General features: G+C 32.7%; 1 protein-coding gene across 2 annotated transcripts in view; it reads right to left on the bottom strand.

Moving 5' to 3' along the window:
• Cntln (centlein) overlaps positions 1 to 27,194 on the bottom strand; it is a 291,783-nt gene that overhangs the window by 169,861 nt on the left and 94,728 nt on the right. For both annotated transcript variants that reach the window (XM_026397573.2, XM_026397574.2), the window contains exons 7-8: positions 24,200 to 24,362; positions 9,490 to 9,684 (exon numbers count right to left, since the gene is read on the bottom strand). In XM_026397573.2, coding sequence (XP_026253358.2) covers positions 9,490 to 9,684; positions 24,200 to 24,362 — 358 coding nt within the window. The remainder of the gene's footprint in view (positions 1 to 9,489; positions 9,685 to 24,199; positions 24,363 to 27,194) is intronic.

Raw genomic sequence — 27,194 nt, 5'->3', positions numbered from 1 at the left:
AACACATGGCATTGACAACAAAATAGATGTGAAGACCAATGAAACAAAATAGAAAACACAGAGACAAACCCACAGTATAAAAGCATAAAAGCATCTGAGAGTTCACAAAGGTGTTAAAAATATATTGGAGAAAAGATGTCCGTTTTAACTAATGCTGTTGGGAAAACTGAAAATTCAAATGTAGAAGAATGAAACCAGATCCCTCTCTCTCTCACCCTACACAAAAGTCAAATAAAAATGAATCAAAGACTTAGGAATTAGTCCACAAACATTGCAGTTGCTAGAAGAAAACAGAGTCAACCCTCCAACATATTGGCACAGTAACCAACTTCCTTAAGACCCGAAAAATTCAAGAAATAACACCAAAAATCAATAAGTTAGATACCATCAAATTAAGAAGCTTCTGCACGCACGGCAAAGGAAATGATTAAGAGCATTAAGACAGCCCACAGAACGGGAGAAAATCTTGGTCAGCTACTCCTCTGACAGGAAATTAATATTCAGAATATATAAAGAACTCAAAAAATTAAACACCAAAAACCCTAAGTAACCCAATTAATAAATGGGCTAAAGAACTAAACAGATTTCTCAAAAGAAGAAACACAGTGGTCAACTAATACATGAAAAAAAATGTTCAACATCTCTATCATTTGGGGATATCAAAACTACACTAAGATTTCATGTTACTCCAGTCAGAATGACAATTACCAAGAATGTAAATAATAATAAATGCTGATGTGGGAAATTCTTGGTGGTATGACAAATTAGTACAGCTACTCTGGAAAGCAGGATGAAGATTCTTCAAAAATCTAGGGATGGAACCACCATGTGACCCAATTTTCCCATTCTCAAAAGATCTAAAATCGAAATACTACAGCAATATAGTCATCTCAATATTTGTAGCAGCACAATTCACAGTAGCTAAAGTATGAAGTCAACCCACATGCCCATCAGTACATGAATGGATTAAGAGATTGTGATATGTGTATGTGTATGTATGTGTGTTGTATATATACCACATACATACATGCATACAATGGAGTTCGACTCTGCCATAAAACAGAATGAAATTATGGCTTTTGCCAGTAAATGGATGGAAATGGAGAATATCATGCTTAGTGAAATAAGCCAAACACAAATTCAAAGATCGGATGCTTTCTCTCATATGTGGAAGCTAGAATAAAAAGGAAAAGGGGAGGGAAGGATAGGTTCACATAAAGATAAAAGGAAGATCAGGAAAGTGGGAAAAGGAGTTCAAGAGTTTGAGTGGAGGGATGGGTAAGGGAAGACAATGCTTAATGAATTCTAAAAAATCATGTTATATTCACATATAAATATATGACAGGGAACTTCACCTTTATAGGTAGATAGCATCCATCAAATAGAAACTAATAGTCAAGTGAAAAGAAGTCTACTAGAGTAGATTCAGGGGAATAGCGCAGGGAAAGGCAAACAGGAGGGAAAATCAGGAGGGAAAAATGGGGGATCTTTGAACTAAAGTCAAATTCCCTACATGTATGAATTTGTTCGGATGACTGGAACTACTACATATAACTATAAAGCTCTAATAAAATATGTTAAAAAAGAAAATAAATAGTCAAGAATTGGATAGTTCTATTCAAAATAATGACAAAGTAGATCATATTAGATTAAACCTCCTGCACATTAACCACTTAAACTCAAAGAAAAACAAAAATAACTATTGAAGGCAACACTGAATAGTCAAATACAGTTAGAATCTGGACAATAACTGGTATTTGGAAAATTGACCAGCATTGGGTAAGTAATCCATTTTTATGGATTTTTACCTGGGGAAAGCAATCAAAAAACCATATGTGGTGAGACTAAAATTCAAGAATCGTAATACTTTAAAGAACTAGAGGATAAAATTAAGGTCTACCATTACAGTCAAAAATGGGGGGAAGAAATACCAGATAGGAGAAAGCCAAAACAATAACTGCACTGAGCAGACTTCTAAGAAATCCATACAAGGTTAAAAGGACTGAAAAGCAATTCACTGTCATCTGTATCATTCATGTGATGCAAAACAGACCTTGGAACTTTAAATAGTTAAATCTAGATAAAACTATATATTTTTTTTTCAATACTTGCATGAGTTATAAAACTAATAAAAGTAACATATAATATATACCACACAATGTTAACTTTTGAGATATAGAAGAAACAATTAACACATGAGGCATATTCAAAAGCAAAGTAGATCCATCAAAAAGAGAGAAGACAATCAAATACAAGAATATCCAAAAGATAAAATTACAATAAAATGATTTATTTTATTTTATTAGCACAATAGATTGAACCCAAGGGTGCTTTACCATAAAGCTACATTCCAACCCCTTTTTTATCTTTTTATTTAGAGACAGGGTCTCAATAAGTTGCTTAGGGCCTAGCTAAATTGCTAAGTCTGTCTTTGAACTTGCAATCCTCCTGCCTCCGTCTCCCACGTCACTGGGATTATAGGTGTATATTACAGATGTATATCAGTGTGCTAGCAAATTGAGATACAGAGGAAACATTAATACATGAAGCATATTCAGAAGGAAAGAAAAATCATCAAAAGGAGAGAAGTCATAGTACACAAGATGATTCAAAAGATGAAATTATGATATAATTATTTTAAAGTAGATTTTTTATTATTCAATATTTTTTATTTTGTTATATATGACAACAGAATGCATTACAATTCATATTTACACATATAGAGCACAATATTTCACATCTCTGGTTGTAAACAAAGTAGAGTCACATCCTTCATATCTTCATACATTTACTTAGGATAATGATGACCACCACATTCCACCATCTTTCCTACCTCTATGCCCCCTCCCCCCTTCCCCCTTCCTCCCCTCATCCCCTTTGCACTATTTAGAGTTCATTTAATCCTCCCATCTCCACCACCCTGCAGCATATTATGAATCAGTATCCTTAAATCAAAGAAATCATTCAGCATTTGGTTTTTGGGGATTGGCTAATTTCACTTAGCATTATATTCTGCAGCTCCATCCACTTACCTGCAAATGCCATGATTTTATTCCCTTTTAATGCTGAATAATATTCCATTGTGTATATATACCACATTTTCTATATCCATTCATATACTGAAAGGCATCTAGGTTGGTTCCACAGTCTAGCTATTATGAATTTTGCTGCTATAAACACTGATGTGGCTGTGTCCCTGTATTATGCAGTTTTTAAGTACTTTGGGAATAGACCAACGAGTGGGATAGCTGGGTCAAATGGTGGTTACATTCCCAGTTTTCCAAGGATTCTCCATATTGCTTTCTGAATTGGCTGCACCAATTTACAGTCCCACTAGCAATGTATGAGTGTACCTTTTACCCCACATCCTCGCCATCACTTATTGTTGTTTGAATTTTTAATCACTGCCATTCTGATGGGATTGAGATGAATTCTTAGAATAGTTTTGATTTGCATTTCTCTAATTGCTAGAGATGTTGAACATTTTTCATATATTTGTTGATTAATTATATACCTACTTCTGAGAAGTGTCTATTGAGTTCCTTGGCCCATTTACTGATTGGGTTATTTTTTTTTTTTGGTGTTAAGATTTTTGAGTTTTTTATATATTTTAGAGATTAGTCCTCTGACATGTGTATGGTAAGAATCTGTTCCTTGTCTGGAGTTGTGGCTCACTGGTAAGGGTGCTTGCCTAGCATGCGTGAGGGACTGGGTTCAATCCCTAGCACCACATAAAAATAAACAAATAAGATAAAGATATTGTGTCCATCTAAAAAAAAATTTTAAAAAAGAATCTGTTTCCAATTAATAGGCTCTCTATTCACCTCATTAATTGTGTCTTTTGCTGAGAAGAAGCTTTGTAGTTTGAATTGATCCCATTTATTTATTCTTGATATTAATTCTTAAGCTATAGGAGTTTTACTAAGGAAGTTGGGGCCTAATCTTCTAATAGATGCAGAGTCTCTGGATTAATTCCTCTATACTCAAAGAATTTTAAAACAGCATACTGCAGAAGTACAGCCACATCAATGTTTATAGCAGCAAAATTCACAATAGCTAAACTGTGGAACCAACCTAGATGCCCTTCAGTAGATGAATGGATAAAGAAAATGTGGTGTGTATATATATATATATATATATATATATATATATATATATATACACACAATGAAATATTATTCAGCATTAAAAGAGTTTACAATAGCTAAACTGTGGAACCAACCTAGATGCCCTTCAGTAGATGAATGGATAAAGAAAATGTGGTATATATACACAATGAAATATTATTCAGCATTAAAAGAGAATAAAATCATGGTATTTACAGGTAAATGTATAGAGCTGGAGAATACAATGCTAAGTGAAGTTGACCAATCCCCCCGCCCCAAAAAAAGGCTGAATGATTTCTCTGATGCTGATTCATAATATGCTGCAGGGTGGTGGAGATGGGAGGATTAAATGAACTCTAAATAGTGCAAAGGGGATGAGGAGACGAAGGGGAAGGGAGCGGGCATAGAGGTAGGAAAGATGGTGGAACATGATGGTCATCATTACTCTAAGTACAAGTATGAATACACGAAGGGTGTGACTCTATTTTGTGTACAACCAGAGATGTGAAAATTTGTGCTCTAGGGGCTGGGGATGTGGCTCAAGCGTAGCGCGCTCTCCTGGCATGCATGCGGCCCGGGTTCGATCCTCAGCACCACATACAAACAAAGATGTTGTGTCCGCTGATAACTAAAAAATAAATATTAAAAATTCTCTCTCTCCCTCCCTCTCTCACTCTCTCTTTAAAAAAAAATGTGCTCTATATGTGTAATAAGAATTGTAATGCATTCTGTTGTTATATATAACAAATTAAAATTTAAAAAAACAAGGAAGCTCAGGAAATTACAAAATTATAAGTACAATAAAAAACAAACTTGATACATTCTAAAATACTTAAAAACAAAATCTTCAAAAAAAAAATAGAATCAAGAGAAAACCAACAAATTTCATTTAAGTGAAAAACAAAGTGAACTCTTACACACTTATTACCAGAAACAATGGAGTCCAGAAGACAGAAAACTGACACTTTTAAACTGCTTAACAAAACAATTACCTAAAACAATTAATCTAAAAGGAAGGGAAGAAAATAAATGAAGGGGCAATACAGAGGAAACAAACAAACAAAAAGTAATAAAATAGTATACTGAAACCAAACATAATAATGTTATATTTTTAAATGACTTAACATTGCAATGAAAATCAAGAAATTGTCAGAATGAATTGAAACAAAACAAGATCCAGATCACACAAGATTTAGATATATAGAGATATACAGATATAAAAATATTTAAAGACAACTATAGGTTGAAATTCAAGGGATGGGAAAGTTCTACTGTGTAAAATGTAATCATTAAAAGGAAGGACTAGTTATCCTAACATTATGAAAGAAGATTTCAAGTCTACAGAATATAGCAGTTAAATCTTACTTTTTATAATGACAAAGATTTTAATCAAAAAGACATAATCTTCATATGTATTCTCCTAATATAATAGCTTTAAAACAAATGAAAGAAAAATTGAAAAAACTAAAGGGAGAAAAATAAAACTACAGTCATATTGGGAGATTTTAATATGTTTCTCTTAAAAACACAATAGAAAAATTGAGGCATAGAATCTGAATACTACCAGCTGCAATGACATAATTAATGTTTAAGGAACATTCAGCCCTACAGTGCAATGTGTAAATTATTTTCAGGTATATATAGTATATTCAACAAAACCATATGCTGAGCCATAAAAGATTCAATAAACTTCATAATATAGCAGTCTTACAGAGTACTATATCTAACCAAAATTAATGTGCATTGGAAGTCTGTAAACATAAGAAGATATAAAAGGAGAGAAAAACACATAAAAATATTCCAAGAGTAAATCAGATGCTTTTAAGTAACCAAAAAGGCAAACAAAAAAATCACAAAGGAAACAAGAAATGATTCTAATTCAATACTTGTTTGTAGAAACTGACAAGATGATACCAAAATCTCTACAAAAAAATGAGAAATATATACAGTATTCCTAAAAAGAGAATAAAGTGATTTACATTACTGTCATTTCAAAAGTTACTTTAAAGTTATATATGTGAACAGTTATTATTGTTTGAATCTGCAATGTTCCCAAAAGCTCATATATTGAAAGTTTCAGAGGTGAGGTTCTTAGAAAATGATTAGATTGTGAGGACTGTAACCTCATCAGTAGATTAATAAGTTGAAAAAACTACTGGGTGATAATTGTAGGCAAGTGGGCCATGGCTAGAGGAAGCTGGCAACTGGAGAAGCAGCTTTGGAGACTGTATCAGTCCTAGGCTCCTTCCTGTCTTTCTCTCTCTCAGCTTCCTGTTTCCCTGTGCTGAACAGCTTTCCTCTACCATGACATTCTGTGATGTTGTTTGTACTTTGCAGATAGCCAATCATAAATTAAATCCTCTGAAACAGTGAGGCAAAATAAATCTTTCCCCCCTCTAAGTTGTTCTTGTCAAGTTATTTTGGTCATAGTGACGAAAGGCTGACTAACACAGATGGGTATATTTCTTAACTCTATTCCGTTCTATTGACCATTTTGTCTTGAGCATTTCCCAATAAATTTTAGAATAGGCTTGTCAATTTCTTTAAAAGAAAACCAGGCTCCACAGAGATTAACTAAGATTCATGATAGATATATTTAGGGAAAACTAGCCTTCTTACAACTTCTGATTCCTGAATTTAGTGCAGCTGCCCATTTAATGTAATGGCATTTTCTTGACTTTCCCTCTAGTATGTTTTATACGTTTTAAAGTACAAATCCTCTCACCGCTTTGTCAAATCCATTGTTAATTATTACATAGCATTTGAGGTCATTATAAATGACATTTTTTTCAATTGCTGATTATTTCCTTTAATATAGAAATACAAGTGACTTATAAGTTGATACCATACAACACTTCCAAATTTACTTAATAGTCCTAGGAGCTTTTTCATAAATTATAAGGATTCTATACAAATAGCATGTTATCTATAAATAGTTTCACTTCATTAATTCTAATTTCTATGTTTTCATTGGTTTCTTGTTTCATGTATGTACTAGTTAGAATCTCCAGGATAATTCTGAAAAGAATGTGTGAGAAAGAACATTCTTGACTTGTTTCTAATCTTAGAGGGAAAGCATTCAGTGTTTACCATTATGAAATAAATGATATCACTATTACATGAATTCTTCCAGGGATATGAAAAAGAGACAGTTCTTTGCAATTCATAATAAAATGCCAACAATACTTTATATCAAATCTGATGGGAAACATTCAAGAAAGGAGAAGTACAGTCCAATAACCCTCATAAACATAGATGCAGATACCCTAATCAAAATATAAGCGAATTTGAATTTAGCAACATATGAAAATGATAAAACATTATGTTAGATTCATTTAAGAAATGGAAAATTGAATCAATAATTCAAAACTAATTGCTGTAATTCACAACATTAATGAAATAACTTTAAAAGGCTTTAGTAGTCTATAAAAGGTTCATAAAAAGCAATGTATATATTCAATACCTGTTCATCAAAGCTTTCATCATTCTAAGAATATATGGTATTTTAGTCTGTTTGTGATGCTATAATAAGATACACTGATAACAACAAAAGACAATGAATAACCTAAGTACTCATCTAGAGAAAGATAACTAATTGGTAGTCATGAAATAGAATACATTAAAAAGTGAAAATAAATAGCTATAAACAGCAGAGATGAGTCTTAGAAACATGATGATAAGTAAAAATTATCAAACACAATATGATAATACATATTATAATACCACTTCTACAAGTGATGAAGTTCAATATACCATTTCCTCACAAATTCCTATGTAATAAAACTTTTTTAAAATAATGGAGGTGGTAAATAGTTTAGTGGTTACTCCTAGTAAAAAAATCAAGGTATGGCTGGGGCTATAGCTCAGTGGTAGAGTGCTTGCCTGGCACATGTGAGGCCCTGGGTTCAACCCTCAGCACTACATAAAAATAAATAAATAAAATAAAGGCTTAAAAAAAGATAATATTGCTTCATTCTTACTTAAAAAAAAAGAATCAAGGTACCAGGGTAAGGAAGGAAATACACATAGATATCAGTCATTAGTAATGTTCTAGTCTTTGGATGAGTTAGTAGGACAAGAGAATTTATTATAATACACAAGCAAATAATGCAACTAAATTAAATTAAGTAGGTCTACACATATAACATAATAATGTGTCATGATGCAAATTTTATGATCAACCCAATTCAATGCACTAGCTGTTAAAAAATAAAAACTGTAATACAATACAGTGCAAATTTTAAAACTGCTGTATTAAGGTTCAGTTATTAGCAAGAGAAAATGTGCTAGGTTCAACAATTAGATATTTTTAAAAAATCATTAAATACTCACCCAATTTCCTATTTCTGTTAATTGCATTTTTATTTTTAAATAAATAAATCATAAAATTTAAAGAATTGCTGTAAGTACCTTAAATACACAAATAAATTCACAGAAATAAAGTATTTTTAAAAAGATATTTAACTTGAAAGTTAACCTGGAGATAATATAAAAGAGGTCCTAATGAACATTTTCTGTATGTCAAATCCTGTACTTAATATGAACTATATCATTAATCCTCACAAAATTTTATGACATAGATACCACTAATATCAACGCTTTATTTATGAGGAAACTTTGGTTAAAGTGGTAATAAATTTCTTGATTTACCATACAAAATAATCAGAATGGTCAAACGATTTGTCCAAAATCAAAAGTAAATATACTGGAAGAATCAAGACCAATACATATTGACCACTGTGTACAAGGCATTATGGTAAGTACTTTATGAGATGTGCTGTTAGATACTCTCTATTCAATTATCTCCTTCAGTTATAATGTATCAAAATAGAAATGACCTATTTATTTACTCTTCAATAATCAAAATAATTTATTACATACTTGTCCCTCCATATCCATAACACAATGGTTCCAGGACACCCTTTAAATATCAAAATCTGCAGATTCTTATATTTGCGTAAAACCTGTGTACTTTAAATCATCTCTTATTTATAAGACCTAATATAACATAATCCCTATGAAAATATTTATATACAATATTTTAAGGCATAATCATAATTAAAAAGTCTGTCCATGTTTAGTACACTTGAAAATTTTTCAAATGTGTTTTGTTCTTATTAGTTTAATTCATGGATGTGGAACTTGCAGATACTCAGTGGAGGGTTGACTGCTTAATGTAGTCTCTATTTCTATATACATTTCTACAAGAATCTCTAATGTATACAATATTCATGTCCACAAAGACTAAAGACAATAGTAAAACAAAAAATTCCACTACTAATATCCCACTATATGCAAATTTATTTAAATTTTGTTTTAAAGTTGTAAGAGATAATTTAATAGACTATTATACAGGCTAATATTTTTATAATATGTCTCTCACCTGTGCTGAGTGGTCTGAATCATTTTCTTGACGTGAAGAATATGGTGCTCCTTGTGATTCCTGAAGTTTTTTTTTTAATTTTGCATTTTCTTGTTCTTTTTGAAATAGTTGATCCTGAAGATTATCGACACTTTGACGGAGCATAGATTCATTTGATTTTGTGGTTTCAAAACAAATGTGTAACTCACTGTAGAGCTGTTTAAAAACATTCAGATTATATTAATAATCATAAACTAGATTAATGCCTGTAGATATATGTGCCTTTATATATACATACAAACATATATTGACAACATAAGACATAGTATTTGCTCTCAGGTTATTTTAAGTCTAAAAGAGAAACAAGACAAAAACATAAGGAAAACTAAATAGTCAAATATCAATATAAAACTGTAATGTTGAAAAGGTCATAAGTATTATTGGTCAGTTTAATAAAGAAAAAATGATAAACTTCTAAAGAATTTGCAAGTATTTTAAGCTTGGTATATTACTCTCATAGGATTACATGAAAAATAAAAGTCTTGAACTAAGAAATTACAGTTTTATTGGACTGAACTGTAAACAAAAAAAAGCCATTCTAAGAATGGTAGAAATGTGAAAAAATTATGTGCTAAAAACAATACAAAGGAGCATAAAGTATATCAGCCTAATTGAATATAATATATACATTTGAAAGAAAAAAAGAAAAAACAAAGAATATTTCATTGAGAATTCACTGACTGATGTATTCTCATTTAATATACATTATTATCTACTTCTAAGGTGAGGCAGAAGGAATAAGAGACATAAAGACCTCTCCACCACACTATGCATTTGCACTCCTATTTAGAAGTTGCCCCTGTCTTTATCTGATATGATTGGGTGGGTAACTCTTAGACACAAGGACAAATTATTTTGCACTGAATATCTATCCTTCCAAGAAGCAGGTGAAAAAGGACAGAGAAAGACACTAACAAATGATTTAGGCCTGCCCACATCTAGGAATTGGAACAAATTCTCATTCCTTAGTCCTTATTCCAAATAAACATCTCCTACTTGCCTGTTTTCTTTGATGGGTGACTGGACTTTACATATTTAATATCAATAAGACTAGTAAGTTGCAGACATAAGAGTACAAGAAGCAAAGACAGTCTTCCAGCATTTTTAATTTTAGGACCCAGTCCAACAGAAACTTAGCCAAAACATCTTCAAACAAGATTTGTCTATTTTTATTTCTGAAGTGTTTTCTGATGACAAGGCCTCAGGATAATAAAATGCTTATTTTTCTAGGAGATATTGCAAGGAGACATAAGTTTAGATATTCCAGTGCCCTGGATACTACATTATTCTCATTTCATTAATAACAATAGAGTTAAAAAAAAGTTCTCAAGTAAGTAAATTAGGTAATAGATTCATTCACCTGTTCTGACTCAGGCATTATAAGTAACTTTTTCTCTATTAGCAATCAGAATACATTATAACAGTTTTCAGAGAAAATCTTTTACCTAAAACTTTCATTTAAATAGACAAAAATGCTAGAATTTTATCACAATTTTTGTAACATTCTTCCCTATAAAAATGTAATCATATGTTCTACTATATATCTTACAGGTATGATTCATTAAAATCTATAATTAACATTTATTATGTTTATTATTCTTTATGCTAGAGAATCTCCAGATTATGGAAAACAAGTTAATATCAGATTAGAGCTCCCAAACTCCAAGTACTTCAATTTTCAGGGGCTTGTACTAAAGTAAACTTGCTCCCATATTTTAATGTGCATTGCGAAAGCAAAATGATATTTTTATTACTTAAATAATTTTGAAAACATATATTCTCTCTCATCCAAGGACACTAACTTATTCAACAAATTTTCTATATTTACTAATTATACTACTTTCGACATTTAGTCAGATAATAAATTCTTCAAGTGAAAAGTATATTTATACAAGAAGATAAAAAGAAGAAAACTATAACCTGAAGCTTAAGCAAAAAGTATGCATGGGTTAATTCCTTTTTTCCTTAAATTGATATTGGATTATTTAATGTAATTACCATTAAAGAGAGAAAAGTTATAAAACACATAGTTAGAACCTGAAACATGTTAGATAGTCTGAAAATCACAAATGCAGATATAATTCATATTAATATTTAAATCACATGTATGTATTTTAATGTTGTAAAAGATTAAAGTGTTTACTATTATAAGCTGGAAATGGTGGCACACACCTATAATCCTAGCTATTTAGAAGGCTTAGGCAAGAGGATTTCAAGTTCAAGGCCAGACATAGTAAAACACTATCTCAAAATAAAACAAATAAAAGACTGAGGGTATAGCTCAGTGATAGAATTTCCCTGGGTTCAATTCCCAGTACCTCTAACAACCAACATTATATAAATATCTACATGCTTAGAGCAAGATAACATAATAGTTTACTTTTAATTATCTTGATCAGTGTTTCTGTTCTTAGAATGGCCCTCCATATATATGGTAAGTAGATACAGGTGTGAAACTATTGATTTGTTAAGGAGACTTCTGCAAAAATGCGATTTACTTCTTTCCTATTCTCAAAAACCATTTTAGTTTTCTCACCCTTGTTCCCCTATTCATGTTCCCCATCCTACCACTATGAACAACTGTTTCTAAACTCCGCAGATAATAAAATGAATATTATGTTATAAATCTACTTTAAAAAGTAAGAGAAACAAGAGGAAATGGAAGTGTGGATGGGAAAAAAACAACATGGCACCATCAGTATGGATGTGCATATGCCACAACTCTGTTATAACACTGTTGCAACTCTTCACTATAGAAGTAGAATGTCCAATCAGAATGAGTATTACCTTTCAAGGGAGACAGTTGGCAAGAAAAAGAGGAACTAACAAAAGGTATATAAGGCAAGGCTTCCTGCATTCAGGGCTTAGCCTATGGATAACAATCCACTGGGCCAGTGGTGGCACTAATAAATGTTGCTTCCTGCTGAATGCCCCAGTGCCCGGTCTCTCTGTATGAGAATCCCATAACAGAAGGGCAAATGACAAAATGAGAAGGGTGAAAAGTTGAGAGAAAAAGAGCAGAGGAAACAGAAATTTCAGTAAAAACAGTAAATTAAGAAAATATAACCATTGGTTTTTTGAAAATATAAACAATATTGATAAACTCTTAATAAAACAAACCAAAGGAAAGAGAGAGAAGATCCAAATAAAGACAATTAGAAATGTACAAGGAAATATCACAGATACTTCTGAAATCCAGAGGATCAAAAATAGGAACTATTCAAAATAGAAACTATTTTGAAAATGTCTACTCTAATAAACTGGAAAATCTAGAAGACATTAACAAATTTCTAGACACCTATTTCCTGCCCAAATTGAAACACGAGGATATAAAAATCCAAACAGAACAACTCAAATAATAAAATTAAAACAACAATTAAAGGCTGGGACTGTGATTTAGTGGTAGAGCACCTGCCTTACATGTGTGAGGCACTGGGTTTGATCCACAGCACCACATAAAAACAAACAAATCAATCAATAAATATTGTGTCCATCTACAACTAAAAAAATATTTAAAAAAAAAACAGCAATTAAAAGCCTTCCAACAAAGTAAAACCCAGTACTAGATGGATTCTCAGCTAAGTTTTACCACACCTTTAAAGAACTAACACCAGTATTCCTCAAATTATTACGGGAAATTGAAAGGAAAGGAAGCCCCCCTTAAGTACATTCCATGAAGACAGTATAACACTGATACCAAAACAACAAAGCAATATCCCTGATGAATACAGATGCAAAAATCTTTAATAAAATATTAGCAAACCACATTCAAAAACACATCAAGAATACAATATGACATGATCAAGGGGGTTTCATCTCAGGGATACAGGTTGTTTCAACATATTACAATCAATAAGAGTAATAATTCACCATTTAAATAGAATTAAGGGCATGTTTTAGTCAGTTGTGGGTTTTGTTTGTTTGTTTGTTTTTGCTGCTGTGACCAAAAAACCAAACCAGAACAATTTTAAGAAGGAAAAGTGTATTTGATACTCACGATTTAAACAGTCTCAGTGCAAAAATAGACAACTGTATTCCTTTGAGGCTGAGGTGAGGTAGAATATCATGATAAAAACGTGAGGCAGACAAAATCAGCTGGGAACAGGTACCAGGAAGCAAAGAAACAGCTCTGCTCATTAAGAACAAAATAGAAACCCCAGAGGCATACCACAAGGAATCCACCTCCTGGAGTCACACACTATGTGCTATAGCTATCAACAAATGAATCCCTATCAGGGGATTAATGTACTGATTATGTTAAACCTCTTATAACCCAAACATTTCATCTTTAAACTCTCTTCCATGGTCTCACACATGAGCTTTTGGTAGACACCTAATATCTAAACCATAACAGGACAATATCATACAATCAACTCAATAGATGCAGAAAATGTATTTGATAAAATCCAGCACCCATTCATGTTTAAAACACTTGAGGAATTAGGAATAGAAAGAACTTACCTCAACAGTATAAAGTATATATATGAAAAAATTAAAGCCAAACTAGTAATAAATGAAGAAAAAATTAAAGCATTTCCTCTAAAATCAGGAACAAGACAAGGATGTCTATTCTCACCACTCTTATTCAATATAGTCCTTCAAACTCTAGCCAGAGAAATCAAAAAAGAAAATTAAAGAGATACAAATAGGAAAGAAAAAATCAAATTATCTATTTGCTAATGACATGATCCTATATGGTGAAGACCCAAAAATACTACACCAGAAGACTTCTAGAGCTGATAAATTCAGCAAAGTAGCAAATACAAAATCAACATTCATAAATCAGTAGCTTTCCTATACTCCAAGAGTGACTTTGCTAAGAAAGAAAGCAATGAAATCACTCTATCTATAATAACCATAAAAAATAAAATACTTTGGAATTAATCTAACCAGGGAGATAAAAGAGTTCTACAATGAAAATTAAAGAACACAGAAAAAAAGAAGTTAAAGAAGACTTTATAAGATAGAAAAACATCCCATGTTCTTAGATAGACAGCATTAATATTGCCAAAATGGCCATATTACCACAAGTGGTACAGAGATTCAAGGCAATCTCCATCAAAATACCAACGATGTTCATCACAGAATTAGAAAAAAACAATTCTTAAATTTGGAATAATAGGAGACTCAGAATAGAAATCCTGAGCAAGAAAGCAATCCTGAGCAAGAAAAGCAAAGCAGGAAGTATCACAATACCTGATCTGAACTTATACAACAGTTAAAAAAAAAAAAAAAAAAAAGCATGGCATTGGCATCAAAATAGACATGAAGACCAATGAGACAGAAGACACATAGACAAACCTACATATTTCAAACCATCTGACACTTTACAAGGTATCAAAATATAGGTTGAAGGAAAGATAGCCTTTTTAGCTAATGATGTTGCAAAAACTGGATATCAATATGCAGAAAAATGAAACTAGATCACTATATCTCATCTTGCACAAAAGTCAAATAACAATGGATCAAAAACTTAGGGATTATACTAGAAACTTTACAACTGATAGAAGAAAACAGAGTCAACACCCCAATGTAATGGAACAGACACTGTCAAAATACAACCAAGAATCAGTAAGTGGGATATCATCAAACGAAAAAGGTTCCCTAGAGGAGCAAAGGAAACAATAACCACCATGAACAGAAAGCTTACAGAATAGGAGAAATTCTTTGCCAGATTCTCTGACAGGGTACTAATTTACAGAATACATAAGGAATTAAAAAAAAGTCAACACCAGAAAAACAAATAACTCAATCAATAAATAGGCTGGGAACTAAGCAAATGTTTCTCGTAAGAAAAAAAACACAAATGGCCACCAAACATATAAAAAAGCAATTAGGGAAACAAATTGAAACTACAAAAATGTCTACTTGTTCTAGTTAAAATAGCAATTATTAAGAATATAAGTAATAACAAATGTTGGTGAGGATGTGAGGAAAAATGGTACTCTCACACTGTCAATGGGACCATAAATTATCACAAACACTCTGGAAAACAGTATGGAGATTCCTTATAAAATTAGGAATGAGACAGGCATGGTGGCGCACACCTGTAATCCCAGCTACTTGCAAGGCTGAGGTAGAGTTAAGAGTTCAAAGCCCTTCTCAACAACCAAATGAGGCACCAAGCAACTCAGCGAGACCCTGTCTCTAAACAAAATATTTTAGAAAGGGCTGGGGAGGTGGCTCAGTTGTTAAATTCCCCTGGGATCAATCCCTGATACGAAAAAAAAAAGTAAAAATAAAAAAGCCAGGCATAGTGGTGCACACCTGTAATCCCAGCAGCTCAGGAGGCTGAGATAGGAAGATCCGCAATGGTGAGGCACTAAGCATTTAGTGAGACCCTGTCTCTAAATAAAATACAAAATAAGGCTGGGGATGTGGCTCAGTGGTTGAATATCTCTCAAGGTTCAATTCCCAGTATCAAAAAAAAAAAAAAAGAAACAAAGAAATGGAACCACCACATGACCCTTCTATCCCATTCCTCAGCACGTATCCAAAAGAAATAAAATCTGCAGTCTTCAGTAATACAGGAACATCGCTGTTTATAACAGCACAACTCACAATAGCCGACATATAGAACCAGCTCAGGTACCTCTCAACAAATGAATGGATTAAGAAAACAAGCCACATACATAATGTAGTTTTACTCAGACATAAAGAAGAATGGATTATGGTGTTTGCCAGTAAATGAATAGAATTGGAAAACATCATGCTCAGTGAAATAAACCAGATTCAGAAAATCAAGGATCAAATATTTTCTCTAATTTGCAGAAGCTAGATAGAGGGACTGTCAGTGGAGAAGAATGAAGTGGAGGGGGAGGGAGGAAGGTCAGCAAAGAGGAGGAAATGAGGAATCTGACAAAATTATGCTATGTGTATATATAAATATTCCACAGTGAATTCCACTTTTATGACTATCTATAAAACAGCAATTAACAATAAATCAATAAATATATAAATATCTAACTCTTGAAGAACTAAGCATAATAATAATTGAGAACAAAACTGTTAATATAATTCTTTGATTCAACTCACCTGAGCCTCACATCCAAACTCCAAATAAAATTTTGGAAATACTAAAATTAACCTATGTGAAAATATTTTAAAGTAATCAGTTTAATCTCATTGCATGAATTACTAGACTATTCAAATACACTGGGAAAACCCTAGATAAATATAAGAATAAAGACATTATGGTTTGGCTATGAGTCATCCATTAAAAGCTCCTGTTAATTGAGGAGGTGAAATGATTATGGAAGTCATAACCTAATCACTGGATTAATTCATTTAATAGATTCATAATTTGAATGAATTACTGGGTGGTAAATGTAGGAAGGTGAAGCCTGGTTGAAGGAAGTAGGTCACTGGTAGTGTGCCTTATGGATTTTTTATTTACCCTAGATCTTCATGCTCTCTTCTGCTTCTCAGCTGCCTTGAGCTGATATCTTTCCTCCACCATGCCCTTCCACCATGATGTTCTGCCCCATCATGGGCCCAGAGCACTGGAGTCAGTTGACAATGAATTAATACCTCTGAAATCTTAAGCCAAAACAAACTTTTCCTCCTCTTAGTTGTTCCTATCAGGTCTTTTGGTCATAATGACCAAAAACAAAACAAAACAAAAACTACATAACACAATATTTAAGTAAAATAATCTAGGATCAGAATGAAAAATTTGATGTAAATGAACAATGGAAGTCTAAACACACATGAAAATAATCACAGTGTATCATTCCCAAATATTAAAATCCTGCACTCTATAACCAATACATTTTTGGGGCAATGGATGGGGAGAAGTTTAGTAAAAATCTGCAGAAGGTGAATGTTGTAGCCAAATTTTAAAAACAAATCAAATTTATGCAATCAGAGAAAATAATAGAGTAATGATGGAGTCCCCTTTCACAGAATATATTAATATGGTATACTCTTTCACCAATAAATAAATAAATAAATAAATAAACAAACACAATGGATTCTTCATAATAACAATTCAGATATCAGGGTAAATTGTGTAACATTAAAGGTTATTTAATATTGAAAGAATGTTGATGAGAATTCCACATGCAACTTGTAGAATTTGTTTAACTGAATCCTTTCAGGATAAGATCATATTATTACAGGTAAAAATAAACTTATATTGTGGGCCTTAAAATAAAGTTTAAATTTATTAATGAGATTTAAATTCTACAAAGGTAGTTGTTTGAATGTAAACAATAGTCTAACCCTCAGATATCTGATTTATAAAACAAAAATAGTAATTATTATAATAATAAATAATAATGGTTTCACAAAGGGTTAGTGTGACATGCAAATAAAGAAACAAAAGCTTAACTACAAAGACATGATAAACAATAAAATAAATAAGAGTTCACTGTTAAAACTAAATGGTTACTTAGGGTGGCTTGCCTTTTTACCTCAGTTTACATGATATTGTTGTTGTGGTTTAGATTTGAGGTGTCCCCCCAAATTTGCATTGTGTTAGATAATGCAAGAAAGTTTAAATGTGAAATGATTGGGTTATGAAAGCCCTAGCAATCAATTCATTAATCTACTTCAAGGGATTAAATGGGTGGTAACTCTAGGCAGGTAGAGTATAGCTAGGTGGGTCACTGGGAGAGTGCCTTTGGGGTATATATTTTGGCCCTGATGAGAAGAGCTCTCTCTTCTGCTTTCATGTCCTGAGTTGCTTTGCTCTACCACACCCTTCTGCCTTGATGTTCTGCCTCTCCTGTGGCCCAGAGCAATTGAATTGGACATCTATAGACTGAGACCTCTGAAACCATTAATCCCAAACTTACTCCTCTATGTTGCTTTTCTAGGTCTTCTGGTCAAAGCAAGAAAAAAAAAAAAAAAAACTGTTCTGAAAAGATGCATGTAAATGGAAAGACAGGTTTTCTCTGGCTTATAGTATACATTTTTTACACTATTTATTTTATATACGGTTGTGATCTAGATGGAAGGTTTCCTCACTTGTTAGCTTCTTCATTGCTATGACAAAACACCTGAGAAAATCAAATTTTACACAGGAAATTTTATTTTGGCTCACAGTTTCAAAGCTTTCAGTCCATGGTTGCTTATGGGCTTATGGTTGTGAGGGTGTACATCATGATGGAAGTCTGTAGTAAAAGAAACCTGTTCAGCTCAGACCAGTAGGAAAGCAAAGTGAGAGGAAGGGGTTAGGGTTCAAATAACCATGGTATCCTCTTTCAATATCTTCTAAAGGTTCTACCACATACAAATATTTCCACAGGCTGACAACCAAGCCTTTATTATATGAGCCTTTATACCATTCTTTCCCTGGGACACAAAAGCTCATGCCAATGTCAGAATGCAAAATGCATTCAGTCCATCTCCACTAGTCCCTAGAGTCTTAACACTGCCAGCACTGAAGTCCAAGTACAAAATCTCCTCTGAAACTCAAGGAAAACTCATCTGTAAGTTCCCATAAAAATCAAAAAGAAAGTTACATATTTCCAATACACAATGGTAGGAAAGACACAGGGTAACATCTGTATTCCAAACATTAGGAAAAGGGTTATAGAAAGAATGGGGAAGGATCAAACTAAGACTAAAACCCAGTAGGCAAACATTAAATCCCATTGTCTCATATCTGCATCTAGGTCACATAGTGTATGATATGATCCTATTATCTTGTCAGCTGCAGCCCACATGGCCACGGTCTTGGACTGTTTTGGTTTGGTGCCTGCAGCTTCCCTCAAAGGGCGTTCCACATGCTTGGCATCTCTAATTGTCTTGGGTCTCCACTAGCTTCACTCTCACAGCTTTACACACTGCCCTGTCAGGGACTGCTTGCAAGAACTCTGACCATACCATATACTTCCTGATTTCTGTATGCTTTTCTTTGAAATCTTGGTGAAAGACTCCCTGACCCTATAACTCTTGCTTTCTAAATACCTGCTCAAACTAACATCGTGGGAATAATGCCTCCATTTGCTACCAGCAACAGGTGTTAGTCAAGCCTACTTGAACCAGGGTTGTAATGCTTTGCCTCTGTATGACTTTATGGCTGAATATGGGGAAACAACACCCAGGAAAACAATTGCCTAGGTGACCCTATATAAACAGGATACCCAGGGCCACCTTCTCAAATGAAAGACCTTTAAAAGGAATTTATACCTTTACACACTTGGGTCTTCAATTGGTAGGTTCTTGCTGATTCCTGAGATGCCCTTAAGGCATCTTTGTTATTGTACTGATGCAAAATACTTGGCTTCATTTTAATGGTATTAATATCTATACTCACTTGGCCAAAACTGTAAATGCACTTCTTTTCTTGCCAAACTGCAAGTTTTTCCAATTTTTTTCAGTCTTATTTTGCTCCCAATTTTCATTGCATACTTAGCTAAAATCAGCCAGTAATAACTATGCTGTTGCATGAATGCTATGCCTCCTTGAAATTTCCTCTGCCACATAAATAAGTCTATCACCTTTAAACTCAGTCTCACACAAAATCTCAGGGCATAAACAAAATGTGGACAAGTTATTTGCTAGAACATAACATGCACAGTCTGTATTCCATTTCCCAATAGAGTCCTCATATTCATCTGAACCTCATCAACATAGCCTTTAATGTCCTCATTTCTATCAGTATTCTGGTCTTGGAGCCTCCAGCAGAGTCACCCATTAAGCTCCATTTACAGCACTCTAGGATTTTTCTAACACAGCTCTCCAAACTTTCCCAAACTCCTCCTGCAAACCTATTTCAAAAGATTCTGAACACTGCCTATTGGTCACATCAAGGACCCCTCTTGTTGGTACCAAATATCTGTATCAGTCAACTTTGTTGTTACATGATTAAAACACCTGGAAAAATCAACTTATTGAGGAAGAAAGATTTATTTTGGCTCACAGTTTCAAGGATTGCTTTCATGGATGCTTAGTCCAATTGCTTTTGGGCCATTGTCAAGGATACCACAGCATGGATAGAAGAATCCTGTCCACTTAATGATAGCCTGAAAGAAAACTGAGAGACAGAGGCTGAAGACCAAATATCTCCTTCAAGAGCATAACCCCAATAACCAAACTTCCTTCCACTAGGCCCCGTCTCCTAAAGGTGAAATCTCCTTCAGCTTCCACCTCCTTCCAATACTGCCACAGGAATCAACCAAGTCATATCACATCAGCCTTTGGGGTAAACTTCAATTTCTAATTCTAGCAGTTATATTCTTAATTTTTCCTTCTTATTATACTATCAAGACTAATTTACCCCCTCAGGTAAAAATTAAGTGAACAAGAATAATATTTAAATCCATATAGAAATATCCCTGTTAAGCTTTAAGACACTATAAGCATTAAGATAAGCATTTATGCTTTTAACATTGCATCACCCAAAGTGATATATACACCCAAAGTGATATATACCATACTATACAACTCCTTAAAACTGAATAATTTAATATTTACTGATCATGTGGCAAACAGGTTCCCTTCAAACTCCACAATCCCCTGAGCCGCCTTATTTAATAATTTAAACATTTTATTTTCATTTATGACCCAATTAAAAGTGAATTACACACTGTTAATATGATGTTACTAACTTCTTCATAAAAAGACCACTTTCCTGAGTGGGTGGGTTTGAGTGTGTGCATGTGTATATGTGTGTGTGTGTGTGTCTGCATCTGTGTCTATGTTCAATACATTCTAATAATTACTAAGAGTCTGAACTAATAATAACAAAGAGATGTTTACTCCAAGTTCATTATAATAGTGAAATTTTTAAATTATAATTGATATTGTAAAATGGTTAAATAAATTATTATTTCCAAAATAATTATGTCATAGCTTTTAATATAATATTTTGCTACTTTGTTATTGTTGTTGCAGTACTATGCAATGAACCCACTGTTGCTCTACCATTGAATATATCCCCAGAACTTTGTGTTTTTGAGACAGAGACTTGCTAGGTTGCCCAGGCTGGCCTCAAACTGGCAATCCTTCTGTCTTAGCTGGCATTATAGGCATGAACCATGTATTCAGCTAGTAGAAGACATTTTTAGTATGTTTACAGATACATTAAAATTTACTTGAAAGCTGAAAGTAAATATTCAAAGTGTTAATAATATTTGCCTTTGGGAAATGGAATTGTCAAAGATTCTGTTTTTATTAGTAACTACTTATATCTAAACTATCAAACAAAAAAGAATTGTAATGTCTCCTGACTGCAGGCAAAATTTATAAAGTATAAATAATAAAAAAGAATTCTGAATTGAGTTAATTTGAGGATATTAATGCAAACATTATGAAAATTATGATTTACTATAAATACATTAAAATAATATAGTGAGAACTACAATTTCAGAGTAATAATTAAGTTAAATATCAATAAATTTTACAAACATATGCATGCACACACAGTGCAGAAGTAATGTCTGAGGAACAAACAAAAAGAAAAATGAAATTCAATGTTGAGAAATGGAGGACAAAAAATAGACTAAAGAAAGGAAAAGTAAGCCAATTTTTCAAAGCAGCAGATCTTAATTTGTACTTTTTGGCTTTTTATCTGCCTCAATAATATTCATAACAATACATTTCCACCACTTAGATATTTCTCATGTTTCTTGTAGGAGAAAAACATAATACTAGTGGGAAAGCTTCAAAATTATTGAGATAATGATTTAAGTTAGAACAAGTTATACAAGCAAGAAAATAATAGTTCTGTCTCTCAAATTTAGTAAGTAGATGGTATCTTTGCTGACAATGGGATGTGAGGGGTTCAGGCACTGGAAGCAAGCTCAAAGACCTTGAGGCTGAAGAAATACCTGGTATGTACAAGGAACAAAAATAAGGTTAATATAGCTAAATTGGAGCAAATAAACACAAGAAAAAGTTTAGCATCACACAGGGTTTTACTTTGTATGTACTGGGAAAACAATGGAGAGAAAAGAGGAATAACCACATTTGATATGCTAAGTTTTAGGAAGAATATCTTGATATGTGTTGAGAGTTTACTCAAAGGCATGAAATCAGAGTAAAGAAAACAAGTGGCAACTTACTGTTATAATGCATGATAGTGACATGGCTAGAATGGTGACAGAAGGATTGATAGGAAATAGAATTCTGGACATGTGTTAAGACAAAGCAGAAAAGTTAGTTTTGAACATGTTGAGAGTGAGAAGTCCATTAGGCATCAAAGCAAAGAGATTACTGAGTAAGCAAGTAGATATACTCCTTCCTAAAGATTTAGGAAGACATTCAAAGTAGACAAGTTTTCCCCAGAACACAGTACGATTTTGAAAGCATAAGTGATTGGATAAAATCATCTAGGATGTGAGTTTAAACAGGAAAAGAAAACCAGATATGACAACTGAGGTCTGAGACATTTTAACACATGAGATAAAGACTAGGAAGGACCAAAAAAGAAAATAAAAAGTAACAGGACTGAAGGAAGAAAATCACAGTACTGTAGTGCATTGGAAGCTAGGAAATGAACAACAACAAAATAAAAAAGGATTTCAAGAAAGAATTATCAATGGTAACAAATGTTGAGTAAAAAGTAAAACCTAAGTTACGCATAAAGTGTAAATTTTCAAATCATTTAGCAATGGAGCCTGGTGTAGAAACAAAAGCACAGGGGGTAACTTCATCATATAAAATAAAAAGATAGAACTGCTTTAACTGAAGCAGAGAGATAGGCTCTACCCTCCAGTTCAGTATCATTTATGTCCTTGGGAAAACTTGAATACAACACAGAATATTACTAAAAACCACTGTATGAAAACATCATTTAAAATTATGTTTAAGAAAACAAACAACAACAAAATAATAAAATAAAAACGTGTTTAATGTTACATAATGAAATTACTTATTCTGTGTTAATTATAGAGATTAGGTTTTCATCATGCTAAAAGAAAAAAGATCCAATTTGTAGAAACAAAATGGATTTTATTAGTTAAACTCTTAAAATGTCACCAGCTTCAAATATTAAAGGAAATAACATTGCTCTCATAGTGTTAATCCATATATAAACTATTCATATAAATAATTTAGCCAATTATGCAAAATATATGAGAGAAAACAATTTTTTGAAACTTACTGCTGCTGACTCAGTTATCCTAACTAAATAGTTGGGTACACCTACTTAAGGGGCTCCTGAAACAACAGTAAAGTAAAATGACTACTAAAAGAAACATACAAAATAAAGAGGAAAAATCCTTGAAAATTATTGATCCTGAAGATCTCCTCAGCATTCCCCTTTGTGTTTGTGCAGATCTGCCAATAACATACTGTACAAATTTTATTATAAAAGTCTGTCATAGATCATAAACTAGAATAACATTTGATTAATTTCTCATAGCAGAATACTGAGTAGTTCTACTCCCCAAATCCTTTCCAGTTTAGGGGTTATACCCCTACAAGTTTCATAGTATATGTCAAAATTTATAAATACAATAAGCTATGGAATAAAGCTATATCTATATTATAAATAATTCCATTCTAATAACCATGAACAAACTGACAAAATATTAAATATTACCCAGTTGAACTTCACGTATTTCATTGTGAATATGGAAAAGAAAAAATATATATAAAAGGGAGTAATACAGAAATGCTAAATTTAAAAAATGCTAAATTTAAAAAAAAATTTTAAAGTAATGCATTCCCCCATGTTCATATCTATAAATTTATATTTTATAACTAAATAAAAGCATACTTTTTGGTATGATATACTTTCAGCTGTATGGGCATCTTCCTGATTTTTCAGTACTTTTTGTGTGTCCAAATTGAGAACCTGAAGCTGCTGGATCAGCTCTGCTTGCTGTGCTGTATGTGCACTGTTCTGTTTGTAAAGATTTTGCAGCTCCTGCAATTCTTTCCTGTGCAAAGTAAGCAATAAACAGAAAGAAGCACAAATAAAAATCATCTCAGTTAAATAATTGTGTTCATCTAAGGTTATAGATCAGCTTCCTGTTTTTCATCTACTGTTTTTTACTGAAGGCAAACTTATTAATAAAAGAAATAATATATAAAGTATTTAATATTTATCACATATACCTAGAAAGTATTGATAGAACTACTATAACTTTCAAAGGCAAATACTTATCAATTTTCTTTTATAGCTTAATAGCAATAAAAATCCTGGATATATAGTCATAGAACCACCTTCTTACTGAAATTAAGTTAACACTTCAGTTCCAAGAATTGGTAAATACTGTTGTCAACTGTAGTTATCATATAGTTTTGAAGAAACAGTAACCCAACCATCCATTTTATATTATACAAAAATTTAATATATTTTTTAAATCCCCCCCAAAAAATAGCTTTCATTTTCAAACAAGAGTTCCTTAAACAACACTGTCAGTTCTAGTTTCTAATCTCAGGGGCCTGGCTGGGATTCCTATGATTCCTCTAATCCAAACTGAAGAAGATAATGAGACAAGAAAGTCAGAACAAACAAAAGCAAGACAAGGGAAAACTAGTCCTTCCAAGTCACAAAGGTAAAACTGGTAAGCAGGAGGACAAATAAACTAGTGGTGGTAATGATGGCACAAAAGGTCCAGGAGAACCATATCTCCAGTATAAACATTTCCAGAGAATTCTGGGGTAGTTAATACTGTGTGATACAGCTCATACAAAATTGAAAATTATTTTATGTATTCAATCTGAAGAGAGAAATTTTTAGATATATATTTCATCAAAATACACTTTATATTATATATTTTGGAGATTGGGGTATTTTTTCTTTTTTTATAGAGATGATAAATGTGTGTTAAAGACTCTTAATGCTTGAAGTGGAAACAAGAGGATAAGATGGAAGCTGAAAGGTACACATAGGCCACATCAAGAACTTTGGACTTCCATAAAGTAAAGATTTAGGGTGTGTAAAGGAAGACAGGGGAAAACAAGGTACATTTTCATTTTATATTTTCCCATTTTTTTATTGGTACATTATTGTTCTATATAATGGGGGATTCAATGTTAGAAGTTTACACATACACACAATAGAACTATTTAATTGGACTAATATCATCCCCAGTATTTCTCCTTTCCCTCTCCTCCTGCCTCCCCCTGGTCATATTACTCTATTTTCTCCCCTCAATTTTCATGAGATTCCTCCCCACACCCAACATCTTTCTTTTCTTTTTTCCTGTTTGACTCCATACATGAGGAGAAACATACAACCCCCAACTTTCTGAGTTTTCCCTATTTTGCTTGGTTTCAAGTTCCATCCATTTTCTAGAAGATGACATAATTCATTCTTCTTTATGGTTCAATAAAACATACCACATCTTTATCCTTTCATTCATTGATGAGTATTTAGTCTGATTCCATAGTTTGACTATAATAATTTGTGCTGCTCTCAATGTGTATGCATGTAGCACTAAACAATGCTGACAGTGATTCTTTAGGATAAATACTGAGGAGTGGTATAGCTGAGGCATATAGGGGTTCCATTCCTATTCTTTTGAGGAACCTCCATACTGATATCCAAAATGGATAAACTAATTTACAATCCCACCAACAGTGTAAATGTGTTCCTTTTTCTCCACATGCTCTCCAGAATTTATTATTGTGGGGTTTTTTTGTTTGTCTGTCTGTTTTGGTTTGGTTTTGGTTTTGTTTGTTTGATTTTTTCAGCTCTGGGTATTGAACCCACAGTATCATGCCTATTAGGCAAGTACTCTACCACTGAACTATATCCCCAGTCCTATTGTTTGTAAACTTGATGGTTGCCATTCTGACTGCAATGAGATGGAATCTCAATGTAATTTTATTTTGCATTTCGCTAATTGCTAACAATGTTGAACATTTTTTCATATTTGTTGGCCATTTGTATTTCTCTTGAGAAATGTCTGTTTAATTTTTTTGTCCATTTATTAACTGGATTATTGGTAGGGTTTTTTTGGGGGGGGATGCAGGGGGTTCTTAAGTTCTTTGAGTTCTGTATATATTCTGCATATTAATCCTGGAGGAAGAGTAGCCAGCAATGATTTTTTTCCTATTATGTAAGTTCTCTTTTCACATTCTTAATTGTTTATTTTGCTTGTGGAAGCTTTTATTTTTATGCGACTCCATTTATTAACTCTTGGTATTATTTCCTAAGCTTTGGGGGGCCTTTTGAGAAAGTCAAGCCCTATACCTATATGTTGGAGTGTTAATCCTACATTTTCTCCTAGGAGTTGCATAGTTTCTGGTCTAATTTTGAGGCCTTTGATCCACTTTGAGCTGACTTTTGTGTAGGGTGAGAGATAAAAATCTAGTCTCTCATTCTTTATATAAGGATAACCAGTTTTCTCAGCACCAATTATTTAAAAGGCTGATTTTTATTCAATGTATGTTTTAGACACCTTTGTCAAGGATCACATTACTGTATCTTCTTGGTTTCTCTCTGTGTCTTCTATTCTGTGTATTTGGTCTGTTGTCTGTCTATGTCAGTACCATGCAGTTTTTGTGATTATGTCTCTGTAGTATAATTTCAAGCCAGCTACTATGATGGCTGTAGCATTGCTTCTATTGGCACAGAATTGCTTTGCCTATTTGACTGTTTCATTCTTCAAAATGCATTTTAAGACTTTTTTTTTCCAGTTCTATCAAGAATGTCATAGGTAATTTGATAGAGATTATATTGAATCTGTATATTACTTTTGAAAATCTTTGTGTCTTCTTTGACTTCTTTCTTGAAAGTTTTGTAGTTTTCATTGCAGAAG

This window comes from Urocitellus parryii, chromosome 4, assembly GCF_045843805.1.
Source record: "Urocitellus parryii isolate mUroPar1 chromosome 4, mUroPar1.hap1, whole genome shotgun sequence".
Lineage (NCBI taxonomy): Eukaryota > Metazoa > Chordata > Mammalia > Rodentia > Sciuridae > Urocitellus > Urocitellus parryii.
This window is presented reverse-complemented; position numbering and strand designations above follow the sequence as displayed.